The following is a 23,379-nucleotide window of genomic DNA, read 5'->3' on the forward strand; positions in this document are numbered from 1 at the left end:
CTGGGTACCCAGTCAGTCAGAGTTATTGACTGACTGGGTAGTGTTATTTGGACATTAAATCTCGCAATTGCACAATTTTTGCAACAATTGTGACAGCCTCACAAAAACCTGCATGAGGCTGATGCCCGAGGCCTCACTGGACCATTCTTGCCAGTTAATGACCATAAATGACCGGCTACCATCAGAAGCAGGTTTTGGATGGACACTTACTGGGCACTCTGTTGATGGCTCGCAGGGGCCTTAGCACTCGCACAGTCCGGATGGCTGACAGGCTGGCGTTATGACCGTCCAGTGAATACTCCATCATCCTGAAGGGAGCAGAGCAGAAGAAACTGCAAGCATCAGACACAAAAGGTCACACACTAGTAACCTTTCCATTTGTTGATCTTACTTGAGGATAACAAAGGGAAAGTGATATTAAAAGGCACTTTAAAAAGTCATAAAGTGTATATAATTCGCATCAATTTAAAGGCCGTTTTAAACAACAAGGGGATTGTTTTTTTTATGTTAAATGAAAGTGAGTGCTGAGAAGGCTCAGGGTAATTCTATTTCCCAACTGAGCGCCTGTAAATTGAGCAGTGAGTCCCTCCTGAGTAGCATTACTGTGGTGATAATGGCTGAACATATGACTGACAAGTGAGAAAAGAGGCAGGATTCCTCACCCTGCCATGACAATGAAGAAGTCCAGGCGGTTCCATGTGTCACCAAGGTAACACTTTGATCCAAAAATCCCCAGGGCTATCATTTTGATTACCATCTCCACAGCAAAGAAGGCGAAGATGCAGTCATCAAATGCCTGTGGACACAGACTACATTAATATCTAGATATATTACATGATAGACATGTTACAGTGGAGGCAGAATATATACTCTTTCCCAAATACCCTCAAAACAATGAAAGATGAAAAACCGTGACATTGTTTAAAACCGTCAAATGTGTGTATAGACAGTTGCAGGAAAAAAGTATGTGAACCCTATGAAAAAATCTGGATTTCTGTATAAATTGGTCAAAAATGTTCCAGGTTCTGTACAAGTTAAGCTCAATCAACAGCATTTGTGGCATAATGTTGATTAGCACAAAAATAAATTTTGACAAGTCCCTCCTTTAAAAAAAAGCAAAAATCTGTGTTATAGTGAGGCACTTAAAATAGAAGTGAATGGGGCCAATTTATTTCACGATAAAATACTGTTTCAAAAGTATAGCCACAAGACATAAACGTTATGCATGTAAACGTCACGATTCACTTTTGTTTGCCTTGTGTTTTGCCCCTGTAATCTGTTCCCCCTGAACTACACTTCCCATAATCCCCTGCCCTGATCACTTCCAGCTGTTCCCTATTGTTCTCACCTGTGTGTCATTTACCTCATTTATCCCTGTATATATATTGCCCTGATGTCTATGTAACCTTTGTCAGTTGTTATATGTATATGTGTTTCTCTCGAGTTCATGTTCCGGTTTAGATCTTGTTTGTTTACGTTTTGTTCTTGTTTCCTGGTTCCCAGTTATGCCCTGTTCCTGCATTTATCCTGTTTTGTATTTTGATTGATTTATTTATTATTAAAGTTTGCCACACTTAGATCCCATTCTCGTGACATCCTTTCCAAAATGTTACAGAACAGCTGACCGCTCAAATGGATCTAGCATCATACTTCATTCAACTGAGCCACGCTGACTTCTCTATAAGAGAATACTCCCACTTTTTCACCACCATTGCCAGTCACACAGGGTTTGATGATCCACCCTAAAATCCATATACCAGATCAGGAATTGCCGGAGACCGGAGATTACACGTGGAAGGAATACGTGAAGCTTATATAAGAAACATTCGCTTCAGAGGATCCTCCTCTCTCAATCCCGATCCCGGTTTTCGAGTCTTCCATGCCTGAGTCCGCTCCACACCATGTCATAGCCACATCTGAGTCCGCTCCACGCCATGTCACAGCCACATCTGAGTCTGCTCCACGCCATGTCACAGCCACATCTGAGTCCGCTCCACACCATGTCACAGCCACATCTGAGTCCGCTCCACGCCATGTCAGAGCCACATCTGAGTTCGCTCCAAGCCATGTCACAGCCACACCTCCATCTGCTCTGTGCCCTGTCACAGCCATGCCACAGTCGGCTCCACACCATATCACAGTCAAGTCTGAGTCTGCTTCACGCCACATCACGGCGACGCCTGAGTCTGCTCCACGCCATGTCACAGCCACACCTGAGTCTTATCCACACCATGTTCCAGTCATGTCTGAGTCTGCTCCATGCCATATCACTGTCAAGTCTGAGTCCGCTCCACACCATGTTACAGCCACACCTGAGTCTAATCCACACCATGTTCCAGTCACGTCTGAGTCTGCTCCATGCCATATCACTGTCAAGTCTGAGTCCGCTCCACACCATGTCACAGTCAAGACTGAGTCTGCTCCAAGCCATGTCACAGCCATGGCTCCTGTCTCCAAGTTGAATGATCTGCCACTGATATCGGTGTGTAAGGCCACAAGAATCCTTCCTCACAAATTGTCAGTGCCCATGCCCACCACGGTCAATGAGCCAATGCCCACTCCCACCACGGCCAACGAGCCAACGCCCACATCTGCCACGGCCAACGAGCCAACGCCCCCTCCTGCCACAGCCAACGAGCTGCCAGTCTCGTCCATCCCAGAGCCTGTGTTGCCAGTTTCGTCCGTCCCAGAGCCAGTGTTGCCAGTCTCGTCTGTCCTAGAGCCAGCGTTGCCAGTCTCATCATCCCAGAGCCAGCATTGCCAGTCTCGTCCGTCCCAGACCCAGTGTTGCCTACTTCGGCCATCTGGAGGAGGAGGAGGAGAGGAAAGGCTTTTGCTTCCAAGTCTCTGCCCATGTTCACGACCACAGAGGTCGTATCCAAGTCTCTGCCAGTGTTCATGAGCACAGAGGTCATTTCCAAGTCTCTGCCCATTCCCACAACCACAGAGGTCATTTCCAAGTCTCTGCCCATGCCCACGACCACAGAGGTCATTCCCGAGCCTCCCACGGCTCCACCTTCCATGGCTTCGCCCCCCGAGCCTCCCACGGCTCCACCTTCCATGGCTTCGTCCCTCAAGTCTCCTATGGCTTCGACATCCATGGCTTCGTCCCTCGAGCCTCCTACAGCATCGACTTCCATGGCTTCGTCCCTCGAGTCTCCTACGACTCCGCCTTCCACAGCTCTGCCCCTCAAGCCTCTCACGGCTCCACTTGCCATGGCTTTGCCCCTCGAGTCTCCTACGTCTCTGCCTTCCATGGCTCCGCCCCTTGAGTCTCTAACAGCTCTACTTTCCACGGCTCCATTCTCTAGTCTGTGGTCATCACCCAGGCCTCCTGACCCTGTTTCAGCTCTGTGGCCATCAACCAGGCCTCCTGATACAGTCCCTACCCTGAAGTGGTCTCCTTGGTCTCATGGAAGTCCGCCTGATCTGCTCTGGTCTCCTGGGTCTCCTGCCCATCCGCCTGATCCGCTCTGGTCTCCTGGGTCTCCTGGCTGTCTGCCTGATCTGCTCTGGTCTCCTGGATCTCCTGGCCATCCACCTGATCTGCTCTGGACTTCTGGGTCTCCTGGCCGTCCGCCTGATCTGCTCTGGTCTCCCTGGTCTCCTGGCTGTCTGCCTGATCTGCTCTGGTCCTCTGGGTGTCCTGACCAACCGCCTGATCTGCTCTGGACTCCTTGGTCTCCTGGCTGTCCGCCTGATCTGCTCTGGTCTCCTGGGTCTCCTGGCCAACCACCTGATCTGCTCTGGTCTCCTTAGTCTCATGGCTCTCTGCCTGATCTGCCCTAGTTTCCTTGGTCCCCTGGTCGTCCACCTGATCTGCCCTGGTCTCATTGGTCTCCTGGCCGTCCGCCTGATCTGCCCTGGTCTCATTGGTCTCCTGGCCGTCCTCCTGATCTGCCCTGGTTCCCTTGGTCCCCTGGTCATCTGCCTGACCTGCCTGGTTTCCTTGGTCCCATGGTCGTCCGCCTGATCTGCTCCGGTCTCCTGGGTCCTCTGGCTGCCCGCTTGATCTGCTCTTTGGTCTGTGGCTCCATCTTGGCCCTGCCTCCCTTACCTGCCCTCCTTGGGCATCAGGAGCCACCCATTAAGGGGGGGGGGGGGTTATGTCACAATTCACTGTTGTTTGCCTTGTGTTTTGCCCCTGTCATCTGTTCCCCCTGGACTACACTTCCCATAGTCCCCTACCCTAATCACTTCCAGCTGTTCCCTATTGTTCTCACCTGTGTGTCATTTACCTCATTTATCCCTGTATATATATTGCCCTGATGTCTATGTAACCTTTGTCAGTTGTTATATTTATATGTGTTTCTCTCGAGTTCATGTTCCAGTTTAGATCTTGTTTGTTTACGTTTTGTTCTTGTTTCCTGGTTCCCAGTCTTGTCCTCTTCCTGCGTTTATCCTGTTTTGTATTTTGATTGATTTATTATTAAAGTTTGGCGCACTTAGATCCCATTCTCGTGACATCCTTTCCAAAACGTTACAAAACATAATTTTAGTGTGATAAAATCGCTAACTAAACTTTTCTGTGTTAAGTTTTAGCCAATTTTACATCTTCATTGCCATGATGATGTAATGTCAGCAAACCCTAAAATGACTGTACAAATGACAATTTAAACAACTTTTATAACAAGTGCTTTTGGAACATTTAAGCTTCACATTTCTGCCTTTAACCCCTCCAAAAATGGTCCCCATTCACTTCCATTGTAAGTGCCTCACTGTAACCTTGATTTTTGTTTTTAAAGAAAAGGATGGGCGATTTGAAATAAACTTTTGTGGTAATCAACATTATGCCACAAATAATGTCGATTGAGCTTAACTTGTATTGAACATGGAATATTCCTTTAAGTTCACAACAGTAGACAAACAGTCTGCTTAATCAAACACACAAACAATGATACTGTTTGTTTTCATGTGTTTCTTATGTGGATCAGTTCAAGATCAGATACATTTTATGACCAATTTATGCATAAATCATATATAAATGCAATGAGTTCACAAGCTATTTCCTGCAGCGATAAATTTGGGCATCATTCCAGCAGTTCACAGGGAGAGAGTGAGAAGATCAGCTATGGTTTATGTTCATGTTGTGCTGTATTTCCATTTCTGGCCTAAGCTGACCCATCCTGCTGATGCTACTTGAAGGCTCTTTTGGACATACAAATTTCCCACAGTACCAAAGACAATCCAAGCTACTTTGGCGGGGTGTGGGGCAGGGTCACAGAGAATTAGAAAACGACAGAAGCAAAATGCATATCTGGCAAAGCCTCTGCTGAGCCCTGAAATCTGTGTATGCCACAAAACATGGGCTAAAATCCAACTCGATGCTGGGACAGTCCTAAAATTGGACACTGGGCAAAAAATTATAAAACAAACAAATACAATAAAGGGAAAGGAATCTGTTAAGGAATTTTGGAGATGTAAAGTGGCCCTAAAAAGTATTTGGTCCTTTAGCAACACAAAATGCATGATGGTCATTGCATTAAATGAAATATATAACTAAGTGGCCAACTTATTTTAATGAAAAATTGCACAATCACATTTTTAAGCAAAACATTTAACATAAAGATGTTTGCTTTAAATGAATGAAAATAAATGTAATATTTGGACACTTTCTGGTTGTCAAACTTAATAGAACATGTCCATCGTTAATGTGATTATTTACACCTGTGGTTACTCTGCTAGGACACCTATGTGAACTTGAGGGAAACTGACTTCATACGTTCACTAAAAATGACTTACTAGTTGGTTCAAAGCCATTGTAAAAACGGCTAGGAAAAGAGTAGTTCTGAGGTCTAACATCATTGGGTTTGATATGCTATTTATTGCAATAAAAATTGTTACATTTACAAGTGTTGCTTAAGTGTCTAAATACTCTTAGGGGCGAATGTATTTTTGAATGGTGTCTGAAGGTAACTAAGCCCCGCCTTAAAAGCGTTTCTGACCAATCCTGTCTTAGCAGCTGTTGCTGGCCATCATTTCTCTGACACACGTTTGCTATTTTCCAATGAGAGCCTACGGGAGTAATGAGTGTTTTTGAGTGTTTTTGAGTGTTTTCTAGCGGGATTTTATCAAAATGATCCATAAAATGTGAGATCTGTTGTTGCCGGGTCACTTGTAATAGTGGCACGAGTTACCAAGAGAGGATACATGTGTTTTTTCCTTCTTTTTTAAAAATCTTTAAATAAATCTTGAGAAAGGGCATGATATAGATTGAACTGTGTCATTCCTCATTCCCAAATGAACATGTATAACATCAGCGAGGAGCGCAGCGGGTGCAACTGCTTCAAGGAAAATTAAATCTAATAACTTAATATTAATTAATTGATGTATTGATTCAGGTCATAGTAAAGGCGATAGTAAAAAGAAGAGTGCACGGCATTATAGTGAGTGTGTTATAAGGCATTATTAGCAGTTCTTTTCACTTACACAAATTTTATTTGATGTGTAATCGCTACAAAATTACTCTTTTCTTTTTTTATGTGACTGTGATGAAAATTTGCCTCAATTCTGATTCACAATCTGCAGTTTTCAATTAAATTTCTGTGTAATTTAATAAATATGCAATGTTACTATTCAGTCCAGCCCAATTAATAATATTATCCATTCCGTTTATGAGAATATTTAGCAAAACAAATGTGCCGTTCACGGCATTCTCCCATTCATTCCTATGGGGAGTTCTGCAGAACTTGTCAGAACGAGCAACCATAACCAAGGGAGGTCGAAGCTTAGCGAAGGGTCAATTCAGTCATTGGCTGAATAAACAAATCACATTATAAGCAAGCAGAGCTCCTCTCACATGGCGTAATAGTGTGAGACTCACCTGGAGGATGACACACCACTCAGACTGGCACTTGAGGTCCTCACATGGCTGGAACATGCCCAGAGTCACACAGTTTAGCAGAATGACCAGCATGCTCACATGCTCAAACCATGTGCACACGAGTCAAGGAAATACAAAACAGCACATATTACAAACTCAAATTCATGGTGTCCTTTTTACAACAGGGATTTTTATCAGTCATATGCAAGTAAATGTGTGTCGCAGTTTTAAAATGCATCTCCATGAAACAGACGGAAACAGAGAGCAAACAAGAATGTTGATTTTACTGCTCCGGTATTCAGGACAAACGAGTTTAACAAACCTGAGCCAACAACGCTACGGATTTGCAAAAAATACAAGGGAATTATTGCAAAATGTTTCTTCCTTCTGACTGAATTTTAATTAGAAAAATTCAAAAGCAATTGTGATGGAGTGCAAAGCTATTATTTACAGATGGAATGCACATTAAGAATCACTTTTTTGTCTCTGTTAATTTGAGTTTTTTTTTCTTCTAGACCTAAACACAACACAGGTGGAATTCAAGATAAATCTGTCTGGAGGTATCTTATAAAGTTTAAAAAACCACACGCACTAATAAATTACATTTCAAAATCTTATTAGATTGGTTGCAATCAATGTTTGGAATAAATGTTTGGCCGAAAATGAAAACTGGTCAAAATAACAAAAAAGATGCAATGTTTTCAGACCTCGAATAATGCAAAGAAAACAAGTTCATATTCATTTTTAAACAACACAATACTAATGTTTTAACTTAGTAAGAGTTCAGAAATCAATATTTGGTGGAATAACCCTGCTTTTCAATCACAGCTTTCATGCATCTTGGCATGCTCTCTACCAGTCTTTCACATTGCTGTTGGGTGACTTTATGCCACTCCTGGCACAAAAATTCATGCAGCTCGGCTTTGTTTGATGGCTTGTGGCCATCCATCTTCCTCTTGATCACATTCCAGAGGTTTTCAATGGGGTTCAGGTCTGGAGATTGGGTTGGCCATGACAGGGTCTTGATCCGGTGGTCCTCTATCCACACCATATACATACGTATAACATTTAGTAGAATCAGTGTTGTTGGGCCTCATGTATTCATATAGAAGACAAAGGCAGGCCTAACACAGTCATAAAACATAACTCAGCCCCCACATACCAAGTCATAAATATTACTGATAAAAATCGCACCAAAATCAAAATACAAATCCCATGAAGCCTTGCTCACTAAAGGATCGAACTCTCAACTCCTATTGGATGAGGCACACGACACAACGCACCTCAACCATGACATCATCAGGAGTAGAAATACCTCTGAAATGCTTCCGGGATTTGCTTCCAGCAACTTTGCTCGCCGTGTGTAGATGCAGCTCATCGCTGCTCTCAGGTGCAGCCTCGTGGCACAAGGAAGTAACGTCCGACTTGAAACTGTGGCCATACAATCTCCATCTCGCTGGACGAGTTGAGATTACTCTGTGTTCCACCGAACACTCTAACGGATCCGAAGGAGACCGCCGAGCAATCCGCATCTTCATCCGTTTGCCTGCAGAAGTGACAAGTTTTTTTTCCCTCTTCAATCAAGTCAACATCGCTGATTTCTCCGCCAGCCCGCCGAGAATCAGCAGCCATACCGACCGCCGACAGAGCGAGTAAACGGCCTCCTGTCATCACCCGAGCCTCGAGGAACCGAGTCTGAGTTAAAGGACGGATGAACGCATTCTGCATCCTCATGCGATTCAAGTAAGAGGTTTACGTCTGGGCAGAGATAGAATATTATTGTGTGTTATTCTTATGTATCAAGGTTATTGCTTGTACAGTTTACAGACCGCCATGTCCGCTCATTATTAATACTCAGGGTATTAATTATCACGAATTTGATTTGCTGTATTGTAGTCCAATCACATTGGGCTGTTGTGCATTTCCGCCATCGCGGGTGAGACCGGCAAATTGAGTTTATCCATTAAAGAATCAGAGACCGCGGGACGGTTTACGAGCCATTCACCGCGTCTCTGAGTGATAAACTAACAGCTGCTTTCTCTCCCATGATCGCGAAATCGGCTTTGGGGCCGTCACTTAATTCTCTCTCTCTCTCTCTCGTACTAACCACACACACACACACATGCGACCCCTCACAAACATTCTGGCACACATTTTTGGCTAGTAGATAGCTTTGTGATAAAGCTCAGCTTTGTCCCTAAGCTACCATTGACTGGTTTCTCTCCGCCCACATTCACGGCCATATTCCCTGGCCGGAAGTCTCGTGTGACATACTCTCCACGAGAGGCACGTCCGCCATTTTGTGCGCATCCCTCCTTACACACACACACTCTCACACACACCTTATGTGTTATAGGATTATTTTAGTTTCCATATCTAATCATATCACTGTTAATTTGTAGTTGTAAGTCGGAAGTTTATTGACTGCATTGTATTAATTATTAATTGATATTACTGCATAAATAAACTTTGTTATATTACAAAGAAAAGTGTTTTGGTTTGTTCTGCATACACCTGCGTCATGCTGACGGGATGTCAGTGCTCGGATTCAAGCCTTCATTCATTGTTTTTTTCCCGAAAATCGATATTCTTCGGATGTCGATTTTCCTAAGAAAACAATCTAATATTGAGACTGTTATACTATCTGGTTATTAGTCCCTGATTCCAGGGTGGTGCCCTGTCAATATTAATCCTTATTAATATTCTATTGATTTTTGATAATTGATAATTATCTTTGATGATTGTTGAATATGAATGATCAATAAGCTAGTGTTAATTTTAATTAATGTTTCATCGATGTTAACAATTAATGATTATCTTTGATAATTGTTGATTTAAAGGATTAGAAAAGCTAACATTGATTCTCATCAATGTTCTATTGATTTTAATAATTAATAATTATCTTTGATAATTATTAATTATTGCTAATAACCAAACCCGCTCCTAAACATAGCGCACCACATTTACTGGAGCCCCACATGAGGTTTTAATGAGTTAGATTCAATTAATTAATTTACATATTAATTAGTAACTAAAGAAATAATTATTAATTATTTCTAATAGTAACACTGATCTAAACAACCAGTAAAGCCCTACAGTGTTATATAAAAAGCTGACTTGAAATGCGGCTAAAGTAAAACATTTCTTTATAACGCCAACTGAGGACTAAATCTTCAGCCATCAATAAACTTTTTAGCCATAGCAACCGTATCAAGAATCCAAAAAGCCCAAGAGCCATAAAATATTCTCCATGCTGCTTATCTGCTGAAATTTTAAGTGAGTACATACAGGTGCATCTCAATAAATTAGAATGTCATGGAAAAGTTCATTTATTTCAGTAATTCAACTCAAATTGTGAAACTCGTGTATTAAATAAATTCAATGCACACAGACTGAAGTAGTTTAAGTCTTTGGTTCTTTTAATTGTGATGATTTTGGCTCACATTTAACAAAAACCCACCAATTCACTATCTCAAAAAATTAGAATACATCATAAGACCAATAAAAAAAAAACATTTTTAATGAATTGTTGGCCTTCTGGAAAGTATGTTCATTTACTGTATATGTACTCAATACTTGGTAGGGGCTCCTTTTGCTTTAATTACTGCCTCAATTCGGCGTGGCATGGAGGTGATCAGTTTGTGGCACTGCTGAGGTGGTATGGAAGCCCAGGTTTCTTTGACAGTGGCCTTCAGTTCATCTGCATTTTTTCTGCAAGTCTCTTGTTTCTCATTTTCCTCTTGACAATACCCCATAGATTCTCTATGGGGTTCAGGTCTGGTGAGTTTGCTGGCCAGTCAAGCACACCAACACCATGGTCATTTAACCAACTTTTGGTGCTTTTGGCAGTGTGGGCAGGTGCCAAATCCTGCTGGAAAATGAAATCAGCATCTTTAAAAAGCTGGTCAGCAGAAGGAAGCATGAAGTGCTCCAAAATTTCTTGGTAAATGGGTGCAGTGACTTTGGTTTTCAAAAAACACAATGGACCAACACCAGCAGATGACATTGCACCCCAAATCATCACAGGCTGTGGAAACTTAACACTGGACTTCAAGCAACTTGGGCTATGAGCTTCTCCACCCTTCCTCCAGACTCTAGGACCTTGGTTTCCAAATGAAATACAAAACTTGCTCTCATCTGAAAAGAGGACTTTGGACCACTGGGCAACAGTCCAGTTCTTCTTCTCCTTAGCCCAGGTAAGACGCCTCTGACATTGTCTGTGGTTCAGGAGTGGCTTAACAAGAGGAATACAACAACTGTAGCCAAATTCCTTGACACGTCTGTGTGTGGTGGCTCTTGATGCCTTGACCCCAGCCTCAGTCCATTCCTTGTGAAGTTCACCCAAATTCTTGAATCGATTTTGCTTGACAATTCTCATAAGGCTGTGGTTCTCTCGGTTGGTTGTGCATCTTTTTCTTCCACACTTTTTCCTTCCACTCAACTTTCTGTTAACATGCTTGGATACAGCACTCTGTGAACAGCCAGTTTCTTTGGCAATGAATGTTTGTGGCTTACCCTCCTTGTGAAGGGTGTCAATGATTGTCTTCTGGACAACTGTCAGATCAGCAGTCTTCCCCATGATTGTGTAGCCTAGTGAACCAAACTGAGAGACCATTTTGAAGGCTCAGGAAACCTTTGCAGGTGTTTTGAGTTGATTAGCTGATTGGCATGTCACCATATTCTAATTTTTTGAGATAGTGAATTGGTGGGTTTTTGTTAAATGTGAGCCAAAATCATCACAATTAAAAGAACCAAAGACTTAAACTACTTCAGTCTGTGTGCATTGAATTTATTTAATACACGAGTTTCACAATTTGAGTTGAATTACTGAAATAAATGAACTTTTCCACGACATTCTAATTTATTGAGATGCACCTGTAATGTACAGAGTTATGTCAGTTTCAACTGCACATCTTTTGTTTCCATTGCCATCTGTCAGATAGCATAAGAACCATCAGTGGTGAGGCCAAAACAAGCTGCTGCCGCTGTCAACAAGCATGACCTATTAGCACCTCCGTTGACACTGTCTGTTACACTGAAGATCATGACCAATGTGTCCATCATGACCAGCAGCCATCACACTTCTTCTGACCTCAGGACATGGACCTCCTCTACTCACATACAGAAAATCAACACTAGCGACACCCACAGGCAACGTACATGAGTGCACAAACACAGCCTATCAGAGAGTATCTCTGATCATCCGGCAAGATCATCAATCTTTTAAACATCTGAGCTTAATCCCTCCGAGGACACAATCAGCTTTCTTTCCTTAGGGTTGAAATGCCAGCCTTGTTCCATCGAGGGCTTATAACGTCTTGGTTACTTGTGTAACCTCCATTCCCTGATGGAGGGAACGAGACGTTGTGTCGATGTAGTGACACTAGGGGTCACTCTTGGGAGCCCGAGACACCTCTGGTCTTTGATAAAAGGCCAATGAAAATTGGCGAGTGGTATTTGCATGCCACTCCCCTGGACATACGGGTATAAAAGGAGCTGGTATGCAACCACTCATTTGGGTTTTATGCTGAGGAGCCGATATAAGGTCCGGCCATTTCAGCGGGTAGTTCAGCGTTGTGGCAGGAGGGACACAACGTCTTGTTCCCTCCATCAGGGAACAGAGGTTACACAAGTAACCATGACATTCCCTATCTGTCACTCACTCGACGTTGTGTCGATGTAGTGACACTAGGGGTCCCTATACGAAACGCCACAATTGGCTGAACTGTGTTACGTGAACTGGCGGTGTGCGGTGGGCAGACTACTGTGTGCCTCATAGCCAGCACACCAGGTCGACACGTAACCTCTCCCAACACAGTTATGAATGTTGAACGGCCCTTTGGGGACAAGTCGACTACCCAAAAGATAGAGACAGGCTTAAACCAGTCATGGCCTCTTTTCCCCTTCTTTTTTTCCACTTCCTAAAAAAGAAGGGGGATTATCCGACTGGGCCGTCAGGTCTAGTCGGGGGGTGTCCCTCCCAAGGGGAAGACACCGCGGAGACCACACCTCGCCCAAAGAGAGGGGGGGATATTTAAGTGTCTTTCCGACCATGTGGAGAGTCTTCAAGGTAGATCCTACCCAACGGGGGAGGAGTTACTACCAACATGGAGACTGGGGCAGAGGGACTTCCCAATGAAGATGCAGTTTGCCAACAGGGAAACAAACTAGCCGAAGATATATATATCGCATGGGGTTAGCCTTACAGGGAACCGCCACATGCGGAGCACCTACCCCAGAACAGGACTCTTAGTTAGCATGTGTACTGGCCCAGCAGCAAGTCTCTCCGAAAACTCGACTGCCACAGGGCTCGGAGGAAGTCAACCTGGGAACAAAGTTTGTGAACACTACTGGGAATTAATGGCGCACGTCTTCAGCTCAAAAGGAGGTGGAAGGCGCTATGTGCAAGCGATACACCTGGCCGGCTATCCCGGGCTTATCCACTTGTATTGCATTCCACAACCTGGGACAAAACCAGTTCCACCCGGAGGATGTAGAACCTTGCAAAGGTGTTGGGTGTTGCCCAGCCTGCTGATCTGCAAATGTCTGTTGGAGAGGCACCCCTGGCCAGGGCCTAGGAGGCCGCTACACCCCTGGTAGAATGGGCTCATAGCCCTACTGGGCGCGGCACGTCCTGGGCATGATATGCCATAGTTATGGAATCAATGAGCCAGTGGGTGATCCTCTGCTTGGAGACAGCACTTCCTTTCCGCTGTGCACCAAAGCAGACAGAGCTGCTCAGAGATCCTAAAGCTCTGCATGCGATCCCAATTGATGCGTAAAGCGCGCACCGGACACAGCAACAACAGGGCTGGGTCTGCCTCCTCCTGGGGCACATAGCCCGGTCGGGGTCTCAGGATCACGTGAGAGTAGCCCGGACCGAACTCCAGGCACATTTCGCTGACAGAGAATGCTTGCAGGTCTCCTACCCTCTTGTTGGAAGTGAGCGCAGTCAGGAGGGCAGCCTTCAAGGAGAGTGCCTTAAGCACAGCTGACTGCAATGGCTCAAAGGGGACTCTCTGTAGACCCTGAAGAAATACAGAGAGGTCCGATGAGGGAACGGGGCGCGGTTTGGGGGGATTCAGCCTCCTGGCGCCTCTTAGGAACCTGAAGATTAGGTCGTGCTTCCCTAAGGACTTACCGTCAACTGCATCGTGGTGTGCTGCTATGGCAGCAATGTACACCTTCAAGGTGGAAGGGGATAGTCTCCCTTCCAACCTCTCCTGCAGGAAGGAAAGCACTGATCTGACTGCGCATCTCTGGGGGTCTTCCCGTCGGGAAGAACACCACTTAGTGAACAGACGCCACTTAAAAGGCATACAGGCGCCTCGTAGAGGGGGTCCTAGCCTGAGTGATCGTGTCTACCAGGACGACCTGCTCCTCGCCCTCCCTGACCTTGCACAGGGTCTGTGCAAGTAGGCTCACTGGGGAAAAAATGCATATTTTCGCATGCCAGGGGGCCAGCTGTGTGCCAGCACATTTATGCCGAGGGGGGCCTCGGTCAGGGTGTACCAGAGTGGGCAGTGGGGAGGATTCTTGGGAGGCAAACAGGTGCACCTGTGCCTGTCTGAATCAACTCCAAATCAGCTGGACCACCTGAGGGTGGAGTCTCCACTCTCCCCTGAGGGTAACCTGTCATGACAGCATGTCCGCTGTAGTGTTGAGGTTGCCCGGGATGTGAATGGCTCGCAGCGACTTGAAGTGCTGCTGACTCCAGAGGAGACAGCAGGCGAGTTGTGACATACAATGAGAGCGCAGACCGCCTTGGCGGTTGACATATGCTACCGTTGCTGTGTTATCTGTCTGAACTAACATGTGCTTGCCCTGGATCAACGGCCGAAACCTCCTCAGGGCGAGCAGAATTGCCAACAACTTGAGGCAGTTGATGTGCCATGCAGTCGCGGGCCCATCCACAAGCCGGCGGCTGCGTACCCGTTGCATACAGCGCCCCAGCCCGTTTTGGAGGCGTCCGTCGTGACCACGACACACCTGGAGACCAGTACTAAGGGGACACCTGCCCATAGAAATGCGAGGTCGGTCCAAGGGCTGAAAATACGGTGACAGACCGGCATGATGATCACGCGATGTGTCCCGCGGCACCATGCCCATCTCGGGACTCGAGTCTGAAGCCAGTGCTGAAGTAGTCTCATATGCATCAACCCGAGCAGGGTGGCCACCGCTGAGGATGCCATATGTCCCAGGAGCCTCTGAAAAATTTTCAGTGGAACCGCTGTTTTCTGTTTGAATGCCTTCAAACAGACCAACAACGACTGGGCGTGCTCGTTCGTAAGGCGTGCTGTCAAAGAGACCGAGTCCAACTCCAAACTGAGAAAAGAGATGCTCTAAACCGGGAGGAGCTCTTTCTTTTCCCGGTTGACCCGAAGCCCTAGTCGGCTGAAGTGTGAGAGCACCAAGTCCCTGTGTGCGCACAACATGTCCCGAGAGTGTGCTAAGATTAGCCAGTTGTCGAGATAGTTGAGAATGCAAATGCCCACCTCCCTTAGCGGGGCAAGCGCTGCCTCTGCGACCTTCGTGAAGATGCAAGGAGACAGGGACAGGCCAAAAGGGAGGACCTTGTACTGATATGCCTGACCCTCGAATGCAAACCACAGGAAGGGTCTGTGTCGAGGAAGGATAGAGACGTGGAAGTACGCGTCCTTCAGGTCTACCGCCGCGAACCAATCTTAATGCCGGACGCTTGCCAGAATGCGTTTTTGCATCCGCATCTTGAATGGGAGTCTGTGTAAAGCCTAGTTCAGTACTCACAAGTCCAAGATTGGCCGCAACCTACTGCCTTTTTTCGGTATGATGAAGTAGGGGCTGTAAAACCCCTTCTTCATCTCGGCTGGAGGGACAGGTTCTATCGCGCCCTACCGTAGGAGGGTAGCGATCTCCGCACAAGGTAGCAGCGTTTTCGTCCTTCACCAAGGTGAAGTGGACACCGCTGAACCTGGGCGGATGCTCGGCGAACTGAATCGCGTAGCCAAGTCGGACGGTCCGGACCAGCCATCGCGACGGATTGGAAAGCGCAAGCCACGCGTCCAAGTTCTGCGCAAGAGGGACCAAAGGGACAATGTCATCGGACGTACTGGCAGGTGTGGCCTCGTGGCGGGGCGGAGCTCGAGGTGGTGGCGCTCTGCGGGCATTGGTGCACCGCGAGTGCCTTTATCCACCGGGGGATTGCTGAATAGACCTTGGCTGCCCCACCATCGAGGGTAGTGAGGGCGGGGAAGCTGAAAAGATCGGGACTGGGCAGTTAAAAGTGCCTCCCATGACCTTGTCAGCTCTTCATGCACTTCCGGGAAGAAAGGAACGGGGGCGGGCGTGGCTTTGAGAGGAGCCGCGAGCCCAGGAACCAATCATCGAGCCGCGAGGGTTCAGGGAAGAGCAGAGGGTTCCACTCCAGCTGACGCTCGTGGCTGCCCGCGAAAGCATGTCATCATCTCCGCGTCAGCCTGTGACTGGGCAATCGTCCCCGAAGGGAGGAGCCCAGCTGAGGCTTCCGACTGGACGAGCCCGCTCTCCGATGCTGCACTCGAGGGCTCATCACTTTCGCGGGCTCCGAATAAGAGGTCGAACTCGCCATGAAACGAGCCGGCGAACTCACAACAGTTAGTTCTGGTCCTCGAATCTGATTGGACGAGAAACATTCCATGAGTACTGATAGTCTTATACTATCAGCACTCGGGCACTTCACTGTGCGTATCACTCCGCTTGTGTTCCTGCCAGATGCCAGAGAGAGAGAGAGATACACATGGAGCTGTGCGTTTGTGTGTTTGACATCTGTGGTCATGTTTCAGTTCAGCGTTTGTGTTGATTAAAGTCTTGTTAATTGTTAATCCGGTTCCCGCTTCTTCCTTCCCGAACCTTGTTACAGCACATTCACGAGAGGGCGGAGTTCACTCACCATTGTGAGTAAAGAAACAGATACAAATACAGATCTAAATCAAAACCAATTAAGCTTCTGTAAAGCGTTCTTCCTTATCAGTTGTAAACAGCCCTGCTCTTCCCCTTTCTTGCGTGAACATTACATCACTTGTATACTGCTGCTGACCGCAAGCGATGGTTTATAGTTCTTAAATCTTTCTGCACAAAAAGCAATTACATCGCTTTAGAAAACATTAATTTAACCATAGTAGTCGTATGGATGATGTTTATGCTGACTGTTTGTGATTTTTGGAGCTTCAAAGTTCTGATCACCATCTATTTGCATTTTAAGGATCTACCTACTGTGCTGATATATTTTAAAATTTTTCTTCAAATGTGCTCTGCTGAAGAAAAAGGTAATACATACCTGGGGGGAGGGGGTCACTATGAACTTTTGTTGCATGGAAAGAGCAGCTTGAAGATTCTTTAAAATATATATTTTTTCTTCTACATAAGAAGCAAACTCATAGAGGTTTGTTCATATTTGGTGTGAGAAAATAATGACAGCATTTTCATTTTTGGGTGAACTATTTCTTTAAGGGCAGATTTCTATTCAACTGGCACACAAAGGAGAAAAATTAAGGTCGGACATGATTTCCCTTGTGTTAGTGATGGACAGTGGCCACCCAGGGGCCAGTGGTAAATGAGGATATGGAACACTTTAAATAGTGTTCCTCAGAAGCTGGGCCAAAGCTCACTTCATGCACAGCCAACTAAGTGCTTCTAAGTATCCAAGTACCAAATCCCACACCTTAGGCACTTTATGGCATACTTCAAGATACTTACACCTTCTAAGGAAAGCAGACAAATAGAGTGGCCTTTTATAAATTATGTCAAAGGTTAAAATAACTGAAGGGCACACAGTGCAGTTGGGGTGACTCGGCAGTGACAGACACGCTAAAATTCCCACATACCATCTACAGTGAGAGTGACTTAAAACGATAGTCCATCTATCCATTCCCTTAAAAGGAAAATGAAAATGCATTACTACTTAAATAAGATTTTTCCAACCTCCAGTCCAGCCAACTCAAGGGAGAGGGCATAAAATCACTGGAAATTGTGCTAAAATGTTTATTGTTGTCCATGACTTTATTCCCTCATTATTCCACATTTCTGTTTCCTTCCCCCTTTTTTCTAATATATTCACTTTATTCTTCATATTTTTGCAACATTATGACAAAATGTCAAAAGCAACAGAATATACAGGCGAGGTCTAAAATGCCTAGAAAGCTATCCCTTAGCATTCCTAACGGTCCCCCCCTAAAAGTCCCCATCCTAACCAGCCGTACCTTGACCCCTGGAACAGGGATACTCAATATGCACACTTCGGATCCGGATCCGGACCGAAGGACAATTCAGTCCAGAACGAGATCTAAATCTTTATTCTAGTTATCCGACAACTGACTAAGTGATTCTGTAAGCATATGCACGCGGAGCGGGAATATAGCATGTCCAGCACTACACACTTTATTCCCTAGTGCTGAACGTGCTTTATTCCTGCTCTCAGAGTGTTGCCTCTCTCCCAGCTATAGAGGCGCCGCATAAAGCCTGATTCACTATACGTCCGCTACAGACTGTAATGCTTTTCCGTCAAAATTTAGCTTAATTAATCAGCATGTTATGAACCTTTCATAATAAACAAACAGATTTTTGTTCTAATTTTGTGAAAATTAATCAGAGATGTCATCATGACATGGGTGGCAAGGAAAGCCTATTTATACTTAAATTAAGCAAACAGTATTTTAATGCTTCACTGTTGATATGTAAATTGTTTGTTTGTTTGTTAGTAGATTTTCACTTTAAGGAAAATATAAAAATGGTCCATCAAGACTTTTACATTTTTATACATTTTCTCTCAGGGGATACCCCTGAACCCCCATACAGTATTTTTATCCATCAAAAGGTTGAAACAAAAACTGGACTGCTGTCATTTAGCTTCAAAACGAACTATTGATCTTTTAATATTCATATCCAAGTGCCCTTGACTGATGATGTCTTGATGAAATATTTTAATCTTTTGGTAAAAGATCCCTCAGATCACACTGTTTTGGCTGTCTCTGGGCTCCCAATGTCCTCATCCCTGCCCAGTTCTGAAGAGACTATTTGGACTGTTAAGAATGTATTTTTTTGTATTATTGTTTTTTTACAAAGTACTATTGCTGCCAACGTGGCAATTTATAAAAACTATTCAAAAATATATATTATACGTATAATTTCATAGCCATATGACACCGTGTAAGCTACGTACTATTATCCGGACCTTTGCTGGGAAGAAAATGTAGAGACCAGACCTCTTGGAACTTTAATTGAGTACCACTGTCCTGGAATATACTGTTCCCTATCTGTCACTCACTCGACGTTGTGTCGATGTAGTGACACTAGGGGTCACTCTTGGGAGCCTGAGACATCTCTGGTCTTTGATAAAAGGCCAATGAAAATTGGCGAGTGGTATTTGCATGCCACTACCCTGGAAATACGGGTATAAAAGGAGCTGGTATGCAACCACTCATTCAGATTTTCTCTTCGGAGCCGAACGGTCATGCTCACTGAGCTGAATTCTACTGTTCATTCACCTCTGCTGGATCTGATGGCGCATTTCAGTGGCTTCTCTCTCCTCTGCACTGGTGCTCTGCAGAGAACGCCCCTGGGCACTTCGGCAGAAAAAAAGAGAGTATATTTTCTTAAATAGCTTTTTCCTCTAAAAGAGTATATTTCTCTAAAAGAGCGGCACACACGGAACGTCTTTTTAAAGATGCGTCTTTTTAAAGATGCGTTTCCGAATGTGTGTTATTCCTGGTTGCGGTCGTTATCTCTCAACTTCAGATGGTCATGATCGCTGTCTTTCGTGTCTGGGCGCAACCCACACGGAGGCAGCATTTGCGGATGGTTCATGTTCTCACTGCGAGAACATGACCATGGCAACGTTGCGTTCACGGCTTGTTTTCGTAAGAAAACCCCAGCGGCTCCCCGCCTCGGTCCTTCTACCTACGGGTATGAGGCCAGCGCGGCTAGCACTGGGGGCGATTTGGGGACCCAATGGGATCGTCTCCGCCGGGTATCCCCCCGTGGACCTCCCATTCCCCAGCACGCTCGTCTGCCCCAGTCGGGCTTCCGGATGAGTCCGCCGGCTCGTCTCACGGCGAGTCTGGCCTCTTGTTCGGAGCCCGCGAAGATGATGAGCTCTCGAGCGCAGCATCGGAGAGCGGGCTTATCCAGTCGGACTCAGAAGCCTCAGCTGGGCTCCCCCCCTCGGGGACGATTGCCTAGTTACAGACTGATGCAGAAATGACAGACATGCTTTCCAGGGCAGCCGCAAGCGTCGGGTTAGAGTGGAACCCTCTGCTCTCCCTTGAACCCTCGCGGCTTGATGATTGGTTCCTGGGCTCGCGGCGCCGCTCAAAGCAGCCACACCCCGCTCCAGTGCCTTTCTTCCTGGAAGTGCACGAGGAGCTGATGAAATCGTGGGAGGCACCTTTTACTGCCCGGCCCCGATTCCGCAGTTCCCCCGCACTCACTACCCTCGATGGCAGGGCGGCCAGGGGCTATACGGCGATTCCCACGGTGGATAAGGCGCTACCGGTGCACCTATGCCCGCAGAGCACCACCACCTGGCGCAGATGCCCTAAGCTCCCGTCCAAGCCCTGTAGATTCACGTCGTCCCTGATGACTAAAGCCAACAGCATTGCTGGACAAGCCGCCTCTGCCCTGCACGCCATGGCTCTCCTGCAGGTCCACCAAGCCAAGGCGTAGAAAGAACTGCACGAGGGTAGTTCCACCCCACTCTCCGAGCGGCGAAGGTCACAGCGCGGTCTCTCGGGTGGACGATGGCCACATTAGTGGTCCAGGAGCGCCACCTTTAGCTCAACCTGGTCGAGATGGGTGAGGCAGACAAGACACGGTTTCTTGCTGCCCCCATTTCCCAGGCTGGCCTATTCGGCGACACCGTCGAGGACTTTGCCCAGCAGTTCTCGGCGGTGAAGCAGCAGACGGAGGCTATCTGGCACATCCTGCCCCGGCACGGCTCAAGATCCCACACCCCGTCTGCTCGTCACCAAGGGCGTCCCCCTGTGGTGACTGCACCGGCTCCGCCGCAGCCCACCCCTTCGGCCCGGCCCTGGCGTGGAGCTCACCGCAGGAAGCAGACACCACCCGTCTCACAGTCGGCTGCTAAGAACCCATGGAGGTCATCAAAGGCTTCATGGGACAACAGAACGCACCTCAAACCATGACATCATCAGGAGTTGAAATACCTCTGAAATGCTTCCGGGATTTGCTTCCAGCAACTTTGTTCACCGGGTATAGACGCAGCTCATCGCTGCTCTCAGGTGCAACCTCGTGGCACAAGGAAGTAACGTCCGACTTGAAACTGTGGCCATACAATCTCCATCTCGCTGGACGGGTTGAGTGTTCAACCAAAAGAGAGAGTCCGAAGGAGACCGCCGAGCAATCTGCATCTTCATCCGTTTGCCTACAGAAGTGAAGAGATTAAAGATTTCTCTTCCATCTTCAATCAAGTCGACATTTCTGAGTTCTCCGCCAGCCCGCCGAGAATCAAAAGCCGTTCCGCCTGCAGACAGAGCGAGGAAACGGCCTCCCGTCATCACCCGAGCCTCAAAGAACCGGGTCAGAGTTAAAGGACAGAGGAAAAAACATTCCACCTGTGTCCTCATGCGATTCAAGTAAGAGGTTTACATCTGGGCAGAGATAGAATATTATAGTGTGTTATTCTTGTGTATCAAGGTTTTTGCTTGTACAGTTTACGGACCGCCATGCCCGCACATTATTAATACTCAGGGTATTAATTATCACGAATGTGTTTTGCTGTATTGTGGTCCAACTAAATTGGACTGTTGTGCAATTTCGCCATCGCGGGTGAGACAGGTAAACAGAGTTCATCCATTAAAGAGTCAAAGTACGCGGGACTGTTTATGAGCCGTCCACTGCGTCTCTGAGCGATGATCTAACAGCTGCTTTCTCTCCCATGATCGCGAAACCGGCTTTAGGGCCGTCACTTATCTCTCTCTCTCTCTCTCGTACTAACCACACACATGCACGCGACCCCTCACAAACATTCTGGCACACATTTTCGGCTCCTAGATAGCTTAATGCTAAAGCCCAGCTTTGTCCCTAAGCTATCGTACAAGCGGATACACGCGGTAACTGGTAGATGCCATTGACTGGTTTCTTGCCGCCCCCATTCGCAGTCATATTCCCTGGCCGGAAGTCTCGCGTGACATACTCTCCACGAGAGTCACGTCCGCCATTTTGTGCGCGTCCCTCCTTACACACACACACACACACTGTCACACACACACCTTATGAGTTATAGGATTATTTTTATTTCCACATCTAATCATATCACTGTCTAGTTTGTAGTTGTAAGTCGGAAGTTTATTGACTGCATTGTATTAATTATTAATTGATATTACTGCATAAATAAACTTTGTTTATATTACAAAGAGAAGTGTTTTGGTTTGTTTTACATACGCCTGAGTCATGCTGACGGGATGTCAGTGCTCGGATTCAAACCTTCATTCATTGTTTTTTCTTGAAAATCGATATTCTTCGGATATCGATTTTCCTAAGAAAACAATCTAATATTGAGACTGTTATACTATCTGGTTATTAGTCCCTGATTCCAGGGTGGTGCCCCGTCAATATTAATCCTTATTAATATTCTATTGATTTTTGATAATTGATAATTATCTTTGATGATTGTTGAATATGAATGATCAATAAGCTAGTGTTAATATTATTCCATCTAATATTGAGACTGTTTTACTATCTGGTTATTAGTCCCTGATTCCAGGGTGGTGCCCCGTCAATGTTAATCCTTATTAATATTCTATTAATTTTTGATAATTGATAATTATCTTTGATTATTGTTGAATTTGAATGATCAATAAGCTAGTGTTAATTTTAATTAATGTTTCATCGATGTTAACAATTAACGATTATCTTTGATAATTGTTGATTTAAAGGATTAAAAAAGCTAACATTGATTCTCATCAATGTTCTATTGATTTTAATAATTAATAATTATCTTTGATAATTATTAATTATTGCTAATAACCAAACCCGCTCCTAAACGTAGCGCACTACATTTACTGGAGCCCCATATGAGGTTTTAATGAGTTAGATTCAATTAATTAATTTAAATATTAATTAATAACTAAAGAAATAATTATCAGTTATTTCCTGGAGCTGATAAGAAGACCACTCCATCCCCCGGTGGAGGGCAGGGTGGAAAATCTTTTGTTGCCTTTTTCTTTGATTTCGCCGCATGCCCAAGTGGCTGCAGTACCCAACAGTTCAGCAAAAGAGCGGTTTCCTTCCTCCCTGGGTCACATACCCGGTGTGCACGGTCGTCATTACGACTACCGTCCACGGGTCTTCCCACCCCTGAGCACCCAGCTGTGGCACACAGCCGCCCCCGATGTGGCAGTCTCCACGGGTTACGAGGACAGGCCTCTTCCCCCCCAATCCCAGGCTGTTCCGGGGGTGGTCACAAGGAGCCAGGTAAGTGCTTTGATGTCCCTAGACTCAGCACGGACACGACGTGGTGTGGCACCTCGAGCTCCACCCCGCCGCGAGGCCCCACCTGCCGGTACGTCCGACGACATTGTCCC

The 23,379-nt window shown here is 45.9% G+C and overlaps 1 protein-coding gene across 1 annotated transcript in view; it reads right to left on the reverse strand.

Annotated features, from left to right (window-relative positions):
* LOC127450920 (voltage-dependent T-type calcium channel subunit alpha-1H-like) overlaps positions 1 to 6,930 on the reverse strand; it is a 103,630-nt gene extending 96,700 nt beyond the window's left edge. The window contains exons 1-3 of the mRNA XM_051715396.1: positions 6,824 to 6,930; positions 663 to 796; positions 211 to 308 (exon numbers count right to left, since the gene is read on the reverse strand). Of these exons, the coding sequence (XP_051571356.1) occupies positions 211 to 308; positions 663 to 796; positions 6,824 to 6,916 (325 nt within the window). The 5' untranslated portion in view covers positions 6,917 to 6,930. The remainder of the gene's footprint in view (positions 1 to 210; positions 309 to 662; positions 797 to 6,823) is intronic.
* Between the last annotated feature and the right edge of the window lie 16,449 nt (positions 6,931 to 23,379).

This window comes from Myxocyprinus asiaticus, chromosome 13 (assembly GCF_019703515.2).
Source record: "Myxocyprinus asiaticus isolate MX2 ecotype Aquarium Trade chromosome 13, UBuf_Myxa_2, whole genome shotgun sequence".
NCBI classification, from domain to species: domain Eukaryota; kingdom Metazoa; phylum Chordata; class Actinopteri; order Cypriniformes; family Catostomidae; genus Myxocyprinus; species Myxocyprinus asiaticus.